We start from the raw sequence: 14,187 nt of genomic DNA, 5'->3' as shown, positions 1-14,187 counted from the left end.
GTACAGAGTGTAGAGTAAGTCAACAAACTGCACAAACTTTTTTTTTTACAGTTCTTTATTTTAAGCAAACACAGTGGGTTACATTGAGCCTTGTAGAGTAGATTATTACACCAAAGACACGCTATTACCGCAGGTCAACTTGTGTATCGCAACACAGACCCAGATCCTCTACCCCACTAACTGAAGTTTTCTGAAAGTCTTCCATCTTAAAACTCAAAACATTAAGTATTACAACACTAAAAGATTTCATTGCATATCACAATCAACATAAAATGGCAAGGCACGAGAATTATCGTGTTTTATCGTACAAATATATACACATGGGATTCATGTTAATAGAAATGAGTGGACAGGAAAGTGAGCATGAGCAGCCAGTGCATTTACTTCTGAGACTGGTAGCTGATACACCCATTATTTTTTGTCAAATCCAACCTTGGTCATATAGTCATTACATTGTCCAAGTTTATTTAGTCTGCAGTAAAAAAAACACGGGTGTAGTATCTATAATGCTCTAGTCCACATTCAGAACTCGGAACTGGTAAAACAAGTAGCTTGGCTAATATTAGCTGTAGTTGAGAGTTGACTTTAAATACTACAAAAAACAAAACTGCATCAAAAACAATACTAATGTTCGCTTATTAGAGCATTCGTCTTAGTTCTTTCTGATGTGTCGGTGTGTTGAGATCAAACTGTTAAACATCATTTATACTCGTATTCGCCATTGAACATGCAGACCACACCCTTCTTCATTAATTTTGTCATTCTTTCCCTGTTTTATGTATATTTTATATCCATTTTCCTGTAATGCACAGCTTGTATGAAAGGTGCTTTACAAACAAATTTCATGATCAATCATTAAATACATTTTGCACTGACATATCTTTAGAAGATAAAACATGCAGGATAAATATTCCCGCATTAAAATGTAGAAACACTAAAAATACATTTACTGAACTTTTCTCAGCTGGGTTAAGAGAACAGTTCCTCTTTCAAACGATAGTAGCGCCCTTCTTTGGCCATGAGTTGTTCGTGGGTCCCTTCTTCTACTACGGCTCCCTTCTCGATGAAGATGATGTGATCTGCCTTCTCCACAGTCTTCAGCTGATGAGCCACAACCAGGACAGTCCGACCGCAGGTCAGAACCTCCTGCAGCACCTGAGACACAACCCAACACGTTACACCTGGGAATTCTAGCATTACAGAAAGATGGCGGATAAAAGTAAATGTTGTGTTGAGGATGGGTTGCATATACATTGTTTTCTCCAATAATTTGCAATACAGTACAACAACATTAACAATTCAGGTAAAGCAATATGGAAGTGGATTAAGGGTCCTGAAACACCAAACTGACTCCAGAGATTTAGGGGCAACACATCCACTTTTGTGTCTCCTCACGTGGTCTGCATCTTGGCCAAAAACTCCCATTTGAACACACCGCAAAGACTTCAGCCAACAGGCAACTATCGTGTACGTTCTGCGCCTGCATGAGAGGAAATAACCCTCCTTCTCAGCAGGCGGGGGTAGTCTGTACTCATCAATCAAAAAGGGAAACCGGAAAACATAGGATATTAAGTAAATGAGTGATTGTTATTCTACAGCAATTGCCCACCATTTTCGGACCACTATCACCACTTCATTACAGATGGCTTTGTTTTTATAACAAATATTTGTGTATTGGAATGATCAGATGTGATAACTATGTGTGTGCTCTCGGTTTCACTCATTTGTTTGTTTTCCTTCCAGTACACTGATCAGCCAATCAGAGTGATTTATTTTGATGACAGGCTTGGCTGCCAATTTAACATGTCGGAATCTGCCGTCGTGGGTTGGGGAGCCTTAAGGGGATTGGAACAATAAAAGAAAATATATCTTCTTTATCATCCAGGTTGTTTCGACATTCCAGCCCTGCCTCCAAAGTTATTAAAGCCAACTTGATGAGCAGGGAGCAGCTGTTTCAACCCGTTGGGAGAACAGCCTCTTTATGCATGCAGAGCACAAAGATGCCTTTCTTTTTGTGGATACTCTTCATGGGCTAGTATCACATGCACTGGCCTAAGATTAGTTTTATGAAGCTCAGCGTAAGTTCAACCAGGAAAACCGTCTTTACTCATTCATTTACTATTTCTATCTTACTACTCTCTCTCCTTTCGATAAGTGATCGGGGGCATCACTCCCCAGCTAAACCAATAACTTCGCTTTATTCCCACAAGCCTATCATAGCGCTCTGCTAAACCTTTAAATCTGACAGCTGTCATTTCCAAGTGACTCGACGCAACCCTCCTCCACCCCTTTTCACCTCCTGTTGCTCTGAATCCAGGCTCAAGCTAAGCCACTCCTCTTCAGACCGACCCCAACTATCTCTTCACCACCACCAGGGTCAAGCTAAGCCCCTCCTCTTCAGACCGACCCCAACTATACCTTCACCACCACCAGGGTCAAGCTAAGCCCCTCCTCTTCAGACCAACCCCAACTATCCCTTCACCACCATCAGTGTCTAGCCCCCGGGGGGGTTTCATCAGCTCGGTTCTCCCCCTCCCGAATGATACTCCCGCACAACGGGGCCTAATCGCCAAACACCATCACATTCATTTGTGTATTCCTGGCAATAAATATGTATTCTTACATCAAAACCGTCTCTCCTGATTGAAAGTCTATTATATGCACAACAGTTATAAACCATTTAAAACATATAATCCCAGGGTCTCTTCAAAAAAGTTAAAACTAAATGAGAATCTAAGACATGAAATAGTGTTAAATAAAATAGGAAATACAATATTATAAGTGTTTGGTAAATAATGATTGCATTTGAATATACCGAATATAAACATGAATTTAGTCAATGAGCCTCTGCAGGAGTGTAAACAGTTTGTAAAAGAGTGAGTGGAGTATAACAGTAAAGTGTTAAAGTATTATTTAAACACAAATGCATCTGACCAGTTCAAAAGAAAGGAACATCAGCTGGTTCATTTTTTGGGACTATGAACTCAGTTGAAAGGTCAAAATGATGAACCTGAACTTGTTCATTTGAATCTGTGTGGAATTAACTATGAGCTAGCTCTCGTAATGAATACAATGGAAGGAACACATAGTTAGCACATAATTACTAATAGAATAGAGAGATGGTCAAAGTTATAAGTGGAATTGAACACATTTACTCAAAATGTAATTCATTTCTTCTATAAAAGGGCAAGTCATCCTAAGAACCATTCAAATTAAAATAAAAACTTCAAATATGGCCTCGCTTTGCAACACACTTTTGAGTTAGGTCTTTACATCACTAAATAAGAAACTCTGAGACATGAAGTACAATTATAAGGGTGTTTGGTTTCGGAAAGTATACTCAAAAAAATATCGAGTGCTCCTGTGGTGGTGGATGTCATTAGAGGTATTTATTGTATTTGACTTACAGCATGCTGCACATCAACATCCAGTTTGCTGGTGGCCTCGTCCAGTATGATGACCTGCGGCTCCCGGACCAGAGCTCTGATGATGGCCAGGCTCTGCTTCTGTCCGTCTGACAGCTTACCACCACATTCCCCTATATCTGTAGAGACCAAACACAGACTTTAGGATTATGCAGATAATACAAATGTACTTAACATTTTTTTAAATCAATATCACATCACATATGCTAGGATCAGGTTAATGCTTAACTACTTTCAAATCATATATCTTATTTTTTCCATCACACACTGCATCTCCCCAGATTTACACACTCGGTATTTTCTGTGTCTGTTACACGGCAGCTGTTTTCCCCCTATACATACTTAATATTTATCCTACATTGTCAGTGTAAGCTAATTTTTGTTTATAAATAACAACATAAAAATAAAGCAGCCACATAATAAAAAAGAAAAAAGAAAATCCTTTGCCCCATCATTCTGTCCTCATAATATAATGCAATTACAGTTCATAGAAATACTGATCCTGCAATAAGCGGACAATTTAAATAACAAAAATGACATAATGTATTTTAGGGGCATTAAGTTGACAAAAAACAACATAACAAACGCATTTGACCTATATCTCCACCCCTTATAGGATGGAATTGAAAAATGAAGTACAATTGCATATGTACTATTCAGATCTAATTAATCTGATAAAAGACTTCTATGTTAAGTATTAAATGTACTAAATATCTTTCCAATCTTCTGTACCTGTGTCATATTTGTTCTTGAGTTCAGAGATGAAGAGGTCTGCGTTGGCCTTCTTTGCAGCTTCCTCCACCCTCTCTAAGGTGCAGTCCTTCAGGCCGTACTCAATGTTGTACCTCAGAGAACCAGAAAACAGCACAGGGTTCTGGGATACCAGGGCCATCTAAAAAAAAAGTATATTGACTTACAAACTATTAAAAGTAAAGTGTTGGTGGACGCACATTCACCAAATACAATATTCTCATGAATGTATAATTGAAAAGCAAAGTAAAAAAAACACTTTTTAATCTCCAAATAAATCATCCATCCATCCATCTTCTCCCGCTTATCCGTGGTCGGGTCGCGGAGGAAGCAGTTCCAGCAGAGAGCCCCAAACTTTCTTTTTCCTGGCCACATCAACTAGCTCTGACTGGGGGATCCCAAGGCGTTCCCAGGCCAGCGAAGAGATATAATCCCTCCACCTGGCCCTAGCTCTACCCCTTGGTCTCTTCCCAGCTGGACGTGCCTGGAACACCTCCCTAGGGAGGCGCCCAGGTGGCATCCTAACTAGGTGCCCAAACCACCTCAACTGGCTCCTTTCGACGCGAAGGAGGAGCGGTTCAACTCCGAGTCCCTCCCTGATGACCAAACTTCTCACCTTATCCCTAAGGGAGACGCCAGCCACCCTGTGGAGAAAACCCATCTCGGCCGCTTGTACCCACGATCTCGTTCTTTCGGTCATGACCCATCCTTCATGACCATAGGTAAGGGTAGGAACGAAAATGGCACGGTAGACAGAGAGCTTTGCCTTCTGGCTCAGCTCCCTTTTCGTCACAACGGTGCGGTAAAGCGACTGCAGTACCGCTCCCGCTAATCCGATTCTCCGACCCATCTCACGCTCCATTGTTCCCTCACTCGAGAACAAGACCCCGAGATACTTGAACTCCTTCACTTGGGGTAAGGACTCATTCCCTACTTGGAGTGGACAGTCCATCGGTTTCCTGCTGAGAACCATGGCCTCAGATTTGGAGGTGCTGATCCTCATCCCAGCCGCTTCACACTCGGTTGCGAACCGATCCAGTGAGTGCTGAAGGCATCAGAACCACATCATCTGCAAAAAGCAGTGGTGCAATCCTTAGTCCACCGAACTGCAGACCCCCTCCCCCACGACTACGCCTCGAAATCCTATCCATGTATATTACAAACAGGATTGGTGACAAAGCGCAGCCTTGGCGGAGGCCAACCCTCACCTGAAATGGGTCCGACTTACTGCCGAGGACCCGGACACAGCTCTCGCTTTGGGAGTACAGAGATTGGATGGCCCTGAGTAGAGACCCCCTCACCCCATACTCCCGCAGCACCTCCCACAGTGACTCCCTGGGAACCCGGTCATACGCCTTCTCCAAGTCTACAAAACACATGTAGACTGGATGAGCGTACTCCCAGGCCCCCTCCAGGATCCTTGCGAGAGTAAAAAGCTGATCCGTCGTTCCACGACCAGGACGGAATCCGACCCTCTCGTCCACTGGGGTAAACTCCAACAATGAAGCACCCAACCGGGGACTTGTGAGTATCCCCACACCCGCCCGGCGCCTCACACCTTCAGCAACTCCGGAGAAGAATAGAGTCCAACCCCTATCCAGAAGTAAGGTTCCAGAGCCGACGCTGTGCGTAGAGGTGATCCCAACCAGATCCAACTGGTAACGCTCCACCTCCCGCACAAGCTCCGACTCCTTCCCCCCCAGAGAGGTGACGTTCCACGTCCCCAAAGCCAGCTTCTGTCGCCCGGGTCTGGTCCGTCGAGACCCTCTGCCTTCACTGCCACCCTTCTGGCAGCGCACCAGACCACATTACTGTTTCCCGTAGGTGGTGGGCCCGCGGGACGGAGAAGCGGAGGTGTTGCCCACGTTGCCTTTTCGGGCTGTGCCCGGCCGGGTTCCGTGGCAAGCCCGGCCACCAGACGCTCACCGACGAGTCCTCCTTCTAGGCCTGGCTCCAGAAGGGGACCCCGGTCTTCCTCCGGGCCGGGTATCTTAACTTCTTTGTTGTTCTTTCATGAGGTCTTGCGTGAACCAATCTTAGTCTGGCCCCTTGCCTGAGACCAATTTGCCATGGGAGACCCTACCAGGAACACAAGGTTCCAGACAACACAGCCCCCAGGTTAATCAGGGCACACAAACCTCTCTACCACGGTAAGGTGCTGGTTCTTCAGAGAAGCAAATAAATCAAACTTCCTCAAATACCTTATTTGTTTTGTGTAAATAGCAGATATTACCCTGATAAAACACTGGCTCACTTAAGGTGGATTGACCTTTAAGGTGGTCCAGCTTACATAATTTAAAGGTCACCTATTATGCTATATCTATACAAAACATGTATCTGAAGGGTTTTGCTCAAAATACAAAACAGATCACCCATTGTAGCCATGCCTCATACCCCTCTATTTCAGCCCTGTTACAAAAGTGCTGATTCTTGGTCTGTAGCTTCAAATGTGACCCGAGCTGCTGTGGCTAAGCCCCTTTCCGCATGCAAGCAGTGAGCTCTGTGAAAAGAACAGTACCTGCTCTGCCGGCAGAGACTCAGCTAAACGCTGCCGTGATTAAATGCCATATCATGTTCCAAACCACATCAAGCATTATTTCCGAAACAGTATGGAGCTCAAATGCCTTCTCTCTCTTGCGGGTTTACCACAAGGTGAGTACCTTTTATATCTGGCTTACTCTCTCCAGTACAGCATTAGCTCTGAATGTTAGCGATGCTTGCTAATGTAAACACAGACCATATTATTTTCAAAACATGTCGCGCATTGTTTCTGATACAGCCAAATTTCTGATAGAGGACAATAGGTTCGGTCGTGGGTGGAACGTTGCCAGGAGTTCAACGTAAAGCCAGCCCACATTTGAGTAACGTCGTCATGACCGCAGCAAATCTGGATCAGCTCCATCGTACCCCCATTTTTAGAGATGTGGGTAAGGAGGAAAAGAGAGAGGGTTGTATTTTCTGATTCTCTTTACACACCTGGGACACATATTTATGTATAAAACACATCAAAAAGTGCATTTTGCATAATAGGTGACCTTTAAGTAACAAGCTACTCCACTGCACTTGACCCGGCATCTGGTGGTGCAACTGTTGAGTCATGTCTGACATCTAGTGGTAACATTTGGTATACCGGTCCAGCGTTCAACTTTAAACCAGTTTAAACATTTTGACACAGAACAAACTCTACAGTCTACACAAAAAAGGCAACATGTAGAAAATGTAAGCATTCCCCCATAATTGATTTTCTGCAGGGATCTAGCCTCCTTTCAGTGAGACAGCAGTACCTTTTGATGGAAGTATTTGTGATTGTAATGATGCAGAGGTTGTCCATCCAGCAGGATCTGCCCCTCTTCAGGTTCGTATAGCCTCTTCAGGAGGCTCACACAGGAAGTCTTCCCGCCTCCAGAGGGACCCACCAGAGCTGTCATCTTCCCTGGCTTAAGCTCCATAAAAACTTTCTGTGCAGAACATGTCATACTCATGATCAGAACTCATGTTTAACCCCATTAGAAATGATATATGATGCTGTGGGACACACGGTACCTTCAGAGCTGGTTCCACGTCAGGAGATGAGGGATATTTGAAGGTCACATTTTGGAAAACAATTCTTCCCTCCAGCCTCTCAGGAGCTAACTCTCCCTCCTTCTTACACTTTGGTGTTCGGTCAAGATAACTGAACACTTTGGAGATGACTCCGACTGTGGACATCGTCTCTCCATAGCAATACATGATCTCCTGTGGCAAAGATAATCAACAGCAGGTATGATTTATTGAACTCAAACACATGGGAGAGATTCTGAATGGGGACATATTTTTAAATCAGCACACCTTTAAATTGGTTGACATGGGCTTCTGGTACAGGAAGAAGGACACAAGACTTCCAATAGTGAGGTCACCTGACGATATGAGGCTGCGGGCCTGTACCAGCATGAGTATCTTTATTCCCAGACTCACCACCTACATGGAAGCAGAGAGAGGAATTACTCACATTGTACCTCCAACTAAAAGTATTTTTTTACATTATTGGAGCAGCACATTTGTACGGAAGACAAATCCTGCCAGGAAAATAAAAAAGAAGTAAAATGTGTGTATATATGATAAAAACACGAATATCAAAAAATATCAAGTCAAGATTCAAGATTCAAGATTAATATCTCCTATTTTGACATATATCTCATAATGTGGACATATGTTTAAGTTATTTTACAAGTTATTTTCTTAAAATGTAGACGAAGTGATATAAAAATGTTAGTTATTAATGTCACTATATCAACATTTGGAATTTATATTTGATATTATTACGAGAGTCAAGTCCAACATTTACTGCTGAGTCTTTCGTAGTTCTGACCTAAAATATGTAAAAATGATCTTAAAATGTCCTCTTATTATTTATAATTAGTCCTAAGTATATTATAATCATTAACTATGTAAATAAAAAAGAGGACTATTAATTAGTAATAATCTTCTATGACTCAAAAAGTCGAATTATTCACAAAAAATTGTATCTACTGACTATGCATCATTTTATTTATATAATAATAATTTTGTAATTTTGTATTCTTTTCCTGGTAGAAATGGGTCTCCATACAATGAGTTTAGACGTCAACATGAGCTCTCGCGCTCATACGATCTATGAATGACGGCTGTTCCCACCCTCCGTATCAACAGGAAGACTGCGCTGTAGATTCCTGTACTTCTCTTCACGGCGCACATCACGTCCAGAGCCTCATTGTACCTCCTCAGCTCGTCTTTCTCCGCCCTGAAGCTGCGGACTGTGTGAATCCCGCTGATTGTCTGGAAAGCCAGGTCTTTGTTCTGAGCGTGGCACTCCTGGATCTGGTCTTTCAGGTCCTGTTTTACAAAGACTAATTCAGTAACACTAAAATACACATGAGCAGACAGATGTCCTCATAACAGGTTCAGAATCCTCTACTCTTACAAACAAAGGCAATTTACTCTGAGCCTCTTGGGGGGAAATCAAACGAGTGCTTCTAAATCTGGCAGAGCTTGCATTATTGCTGCCAGATTTAGCACCCAACCCTGTAACTTTGGCCAGAGTGGTCATCATTTGACAAAAGTCCCACTGGTGTGAGTTATTCTCCTTTAGTTTAAGCAAACAAAAGCATTTTTTTCTGGATTGTATAAAATGGAAGGGGGGCTTCTAAATCTGGCAGAGCTGGTTAATGCTGCACGATTTGGCCTCCCCCCTGTAACTTTGGACAGGATGAGGATAGTGGAAGTGGGCCACAGCCACGTGAATGTTGATTGATTGACATTTGACACAGGCAATGGTGATAGACCTCTCTTGCTTTCTACACAGCCATTGAATAAAAGACAAGTTTTAAAGGACAATCAAATGCGGGACATCGTCTGAATTTGTAGGTCCCGGGACAAAGCAAGACTCCTGGTCACTCTAACCGGATGTGTATCATGCAATATTTATTTTTCCTTACGATATTTCTTCGTCGTGTGAGGTGTACAATGGAGGAACAAAATCTATATAAACAGAAAATGTGGCTATGTTTTAAATGTAATTCTTTATGATAACAGAGATAGTTGGATACCTTAAAATTCAATCTGATGTGTAAACTAAGAAATTCCTCTTTTATAACCTATTAACTATAGCCATACTTTGAGCTGATTGGTTGGTTGGATACATTTTTTAAAGGGATTTCCCGCCCCTAAAGCAGATTTATTTGTGTCACACCATACATACAAAATCCAAGTAGTCATGAATTCAATCCCATCTGGGAATTACTCATCAAATAAGTTTGTATTAATTAGAGCTCTACTTACTGGTTGAAAAGCACTATTATACTTTGTTAAAAGCTGAGTTAAGAGCAGAAGGACCAAACTACTGATTGATTAGAAACAATGAACGTGGAAACACGAAATAACAACCAATCAAACAAACAAACCACTATGATAATGAGTAAAGAAACCCTACACAGCTGTCTGTTTTCTACCGTCTATTCGGAGTAATCCATCTCTTCACACCTACCTTGGACCAGGTGATGTATTTGTTCTGCAGGAAGGCCAGCAGAGGCATCTCTATACTGGTGAGCAATGTGAGCTCCCAGGACAGGCCCAACATTACTCTGAACATGAGAACGGTTTTGACTGTGCTGCGGACCAGAGCGTTGGAGTTCAGTGCGACCGTGCGGCCCATCCTGTCTACGTCAGAGTGCAGGCGGGAGGACAGACGTCCTGAGGGGGGAGAGGGGAGGAAAGAGCATGTTCAAGGTTTACTCGTAGCTAAATGTCTGCAGAAGTTCATTAGTTCTACACTTATTGTGGAGGGAAAGTGGAAACTGTCAGATTGTTCGACTATTAAGTTATAAATAATTACTCAATGAATAAATAGTTACATGGCTTAGCTGAATACTACATTTTGTATTGATCAATAAGCGGTCTGCTTTTTTTCCAATATAGATTTTTTTCAACTTTGGGTTCATGATGGCTAAACACTCCTCAGTAAAGAAAAGAAAAACAGTGATAGAGAAGGAAAGAGATTATAATACAGAGAGCTGGAAGACAGATAAATCAGCAGAATAAGGCATACAGGAAGTAAACACCAACGGGAACACAGTATGGACTTTGTTTACATAATGGTTTATAGAAAAGAAAATATGAACTGGCTTGGTCAGTTACAGAAAACTCAATTAGGGCTGAGTTACGTTGCTGTCGCTGTGGTTCGAGCTTAATGGAACCAATATGATAATTTTTCATCAATAAAACAAGTTTAAATCAATATGTAATGTCAAATTATTGTTTTAGTAGCCGGTAAATAAGCAGGATTATATGCAGCAACCCGGTTATCATAGTGAAAGAAACCCTGAAAGGTTGATCAGGAGGATTCAGGGTTTGAATTAGCCTAAAGGAATATTATCACTGACTTATTATCAACTGTGGGCATATACAGGGGTGCACATAACTGGTACGCAGGTACGCATGCGCGGCACACATCTGAATTGCGTAACGTCACTTTTGTCACTACGCGCCTTTGCGTACCTCAAAACATCAAAAACAAAAACACATATTTCGTCTACACGTGTTTCTTATCAAGACTCAATGGAGTAAACTACTAGACATGTCAAAAAAAACAAAGACATTAAGCAGCTACGTTGCCGTTTCGCTCCCTGCAAGAAATCTTCGGACTTTCTGTGACTGACTGAACTGGGTGCTGGCCGAGCCGCGCAGGACATAACCGACGGACCTGTGAAGCTTACAGGAGGCAGAGGCTTAGATCACTGGACGACAGAGTTGTTCACCGTGTGCACAGACAGGGTTAACGTCGGTATGAACAACAGAATTGTGCCAAAACTCCGCCAACTGGCTGCAGTGGGAGACTCCCCTGTGCACATTCTGTGCCCCGCGCACACACTGGAGAACTGCGCAAAATCAGCTGATCACAACGTTCACGCTCTGTGGTCAAGCTGCTGCAGTTTTATTTACAACAAAGTGGAGTAAAACACACAGTTGCAAACTTACTCAGGGTGTTAATGGAAGAGTTTGAAATCAGATCTTGTGTAGGAATACTCTGTTACAGTAAAAGTCCTGCATTCAAAATGTTACGTTAGTAAAATTAGAAAAGTATTATCAAAATATAGTTAAAGTACCAAAAGTAAAAGTACATTGGTCCATTTCAGAATAATATATATGATATGTTTATAATGATTGATCATGAAAGTGTTCTCAAAGCTGGTAAAGGTGCAGCTAGTGTTTGAATGACTTTGTTTACTGCAGGGTAGCTTGTGAATTTACTCCAGGTGGAACTAAAGTCTGATTTAACACTTGATTATATTTCACATCATTAATCCAGATCTGTAAAGTAACTAAAGATATTAAATACATGTAGTGGACTAAAAGTAAACCATTTACCTCTGAACTGTAGTGGAGTAGAAGTACAAAGTAGCATCAAATTCATGTAAAGTACAAATATCTCAAAATTGTACTTAAGTAAAGTACTTGAATAAGTGTACTTAGTAACTTCCCACATCTGAAATCAGATATAACTTCAATTCATGTGATAACTTCTTAGTATTTGATCCTTCAACTTGGCCTCAGGAAATGCAAGGACTTCACAGTTTTGGCAACAAGTTTGGAGAAAGCAAATCGGAGGCTTAAAAAGAGACAGGGAGGTGCATCTTCATCATCTTCATCATCTAGCATGCAAGAAGTGTAAATAGAGGACAGTGAAGGAGACACTGAGGAGGACCATGCTTCGTGTGGGGTGAGTACCAAACGCTGTCTCCTGGTACTCATCTGAGTAACTCACTAAAAAAGTTATGTGCACCCCTGGGCATATACCTTTTCACCCAACATCCGTGTCGGTCCTTACTAATGCTCCTGAGGCTAAATAGGAGAAATGTTTCCATAGTGTGTCCTCATATTGTCATGGCTATGTAGTGTACTTTTTTGGAATAAAAGTCTAGGTGGAAAATATATTGTGTCTACAAAAACAGATTTCTTGACCCTGTAAATCATTGCATCCCTGAAACATCCCATTAGACACGTTCACATTGTTGTTCTCACCAGGGTTGTTCTCCTCAAAGAAGTGCACCTCCTGCTGCAGCAGGGTGTGGAACAGCAGGTGCTTCAGTCTCTTGTTGAGTCTGGCCAGAGTGCACATAAATATGCCTCCTCTCATGCCGGAGAACAGAGCACTGTCAAGATGGAGACATTACAAATCATTTGGTTTATGTTTCCCATCAGTGAAATAAATCATCCATAAAAAAAAGTTTAATTTCATTACCTTCCAAGCGAGACAAAGGCCAGCTGTCCAATTGCATAACCAACGCTGGTTTGATGATTTTGACCTCCTAGCATATCGATTACATTCCCCTGATATAATGGGATGTATGTATCACCTGTCAGGAAAGACAAACAACACAGATTATAAAAACATCAATAAGTTGTTTCTGTGATATATATCCTAATTTTAATAACACATTTACATTTCAATGCAATTAAACAATCTCTAAACCTTCAAATAGATAGAAACAGAAATGATCTTTTTACGCAAATATCACACCTTCATTTTTTTGTCCTGTTTTTACATTTTTTAAACCCCATATTATCTAAAAAACAAAATGCTATTAGTTTTAGTCTTTTTGCAGTATTTGTTGACATCAAGAAAAAACACAATGGATTATTCTTTAGTCAGTTATAGGGATGTACTTAAACGTTTGAAGCTTCATTCGAACAGTTTTAATAAACATTAAAATGCTGGAGAGATCCTTTTTTTAAAGATCATTCTCTATACAGCTAGCATCTTTATAGTAAGTATAAGTATAGTATTATCTTTTATAGTATTTAAAAATGTTTCCCTCTTTTTTTATTCTGATGACATCATAAAACAGCCTTTACATGCCTTATTCAGTAACCAAAAGAAAAAGTAAAACAACATACATTTGTTACAGCCCCAATAGTTTCTCTGTTTCTCTGTTCAGTGTGTAACTCGATTTTGACAGGATAACAACTGGTGACTTCTAGAATTGTGTGAGTAACATTCTGTTTTTAGACTTCTCTGTTTCAGTGTGTGTACTCTGTATAAATGCTCTTGATCTGACTGAAATTGTGATTTTAAATCTCAAAACCGCTACAGTATCTGTCAGGCAGAAACTTGGGACAAGTAATTTGACTGAAACCTTAAAACTGAACTAACTGACTGCTAGGGTTAAACTTTGATTTAAACATTTGTAGAATACTAAGAGCTTTATTGAGTAGGTGTAACTGTATTAAGGGTTAAACTCATAACTTTATAACTTAGGGTTTAATGTAATTGGAAAACCATTGTGCTAAACAGGGAGCACCTGAGGTTCGTCCTGAGATTACAGAAAACAGTAAGAAGCAGACTCGATGGAGGTCTTTCATGGATTTTACGCCTGGTGGACCTAACGACTAAAGAGTGTCGACACCCGGTACGGGGAATTAATCTAATTTGAGAGACCGTCGACCACCCCGGAGTTTCCCTGTTAGATCTGACCGGAGGGAGAACTCAACAATAACA

At 41.4% G+C, this 14,187-nt stretch overlaps 1 protein-coding gene across 1 annotated transcript in view; it reads right to left on the bottom strand.

The window, feature by feature from the left end:
• Positions 1 to 493: 493 nt before the first annotated feature.
• Positions 494 to 14,187, bottom strand: part of tap2t (transporter associated with antigen processing, subunit type t, teleost specific) — a 15,863-nt gene continuing 2,169 nt past the window's right edge. The window contains exons 2-11 of the mRNA XM_010769971.1: positions 12,931 to 13,045; positions 12,711 to 12,841; positions 10,177 to 10,382; positions 8,829 to 9,026; positions 8,004 to 8,132; positions 7,719 to 7,910; positions 7,460 to 7,633; positions 4,158 to 4,317; positions 3,408 to 3,544; positions 494 to 1,155 (exon numbers count right to left, since the gene is read on the bottom strand). Of these exons, the coding sequence (XP_010768273.1) occupies positions 970 to 1,155; positions 3,408 to 3,544; positions 4,158 to 4,317; positions 7,460 to 7,633; positions 7,719 to 7,910; positions 8,004 to 8,132; positions 8,829 to 9,026; positions 10,177 to 10,382; positions 12,711 to 12,841; positions 12,931 to 13,045 (1,628 nt within the window). The 3' untranslated portion in view covers positions 494 to 969. The remainder of the gene's footprint in view (positions 1,156 to 3,407; positions 3,545 to 4,157; positions 4,318 to 7,459; positions 7,634 to 7,718; positions 7,911 to 8,003; positions 8,133 to 8,828; positions 9,027 to 10,176; positions 10,383 to 12,710; positions 12,842 to 12,930; positions 13,046 to 14,187) is intronic.

Source organism: Notothenia coriiceps, unplaced genomic scaffold, assembly GCF_000735185.1.
Source record: "Notothenia coriiceps isolate Sejong01 unplaced genomic scaffold, NC01 NC01_scaffold00008051, whole genome shotgun sequence".
NCBI lineage: Eukaryota > Metazoa > Chordata > Actinopteri > Perciformes > Nototheniidae > Notothenia > Notothenia coriiceps.
This window is presented reverse-complemented; position numbering and strand designations above follow the sequence as displayed.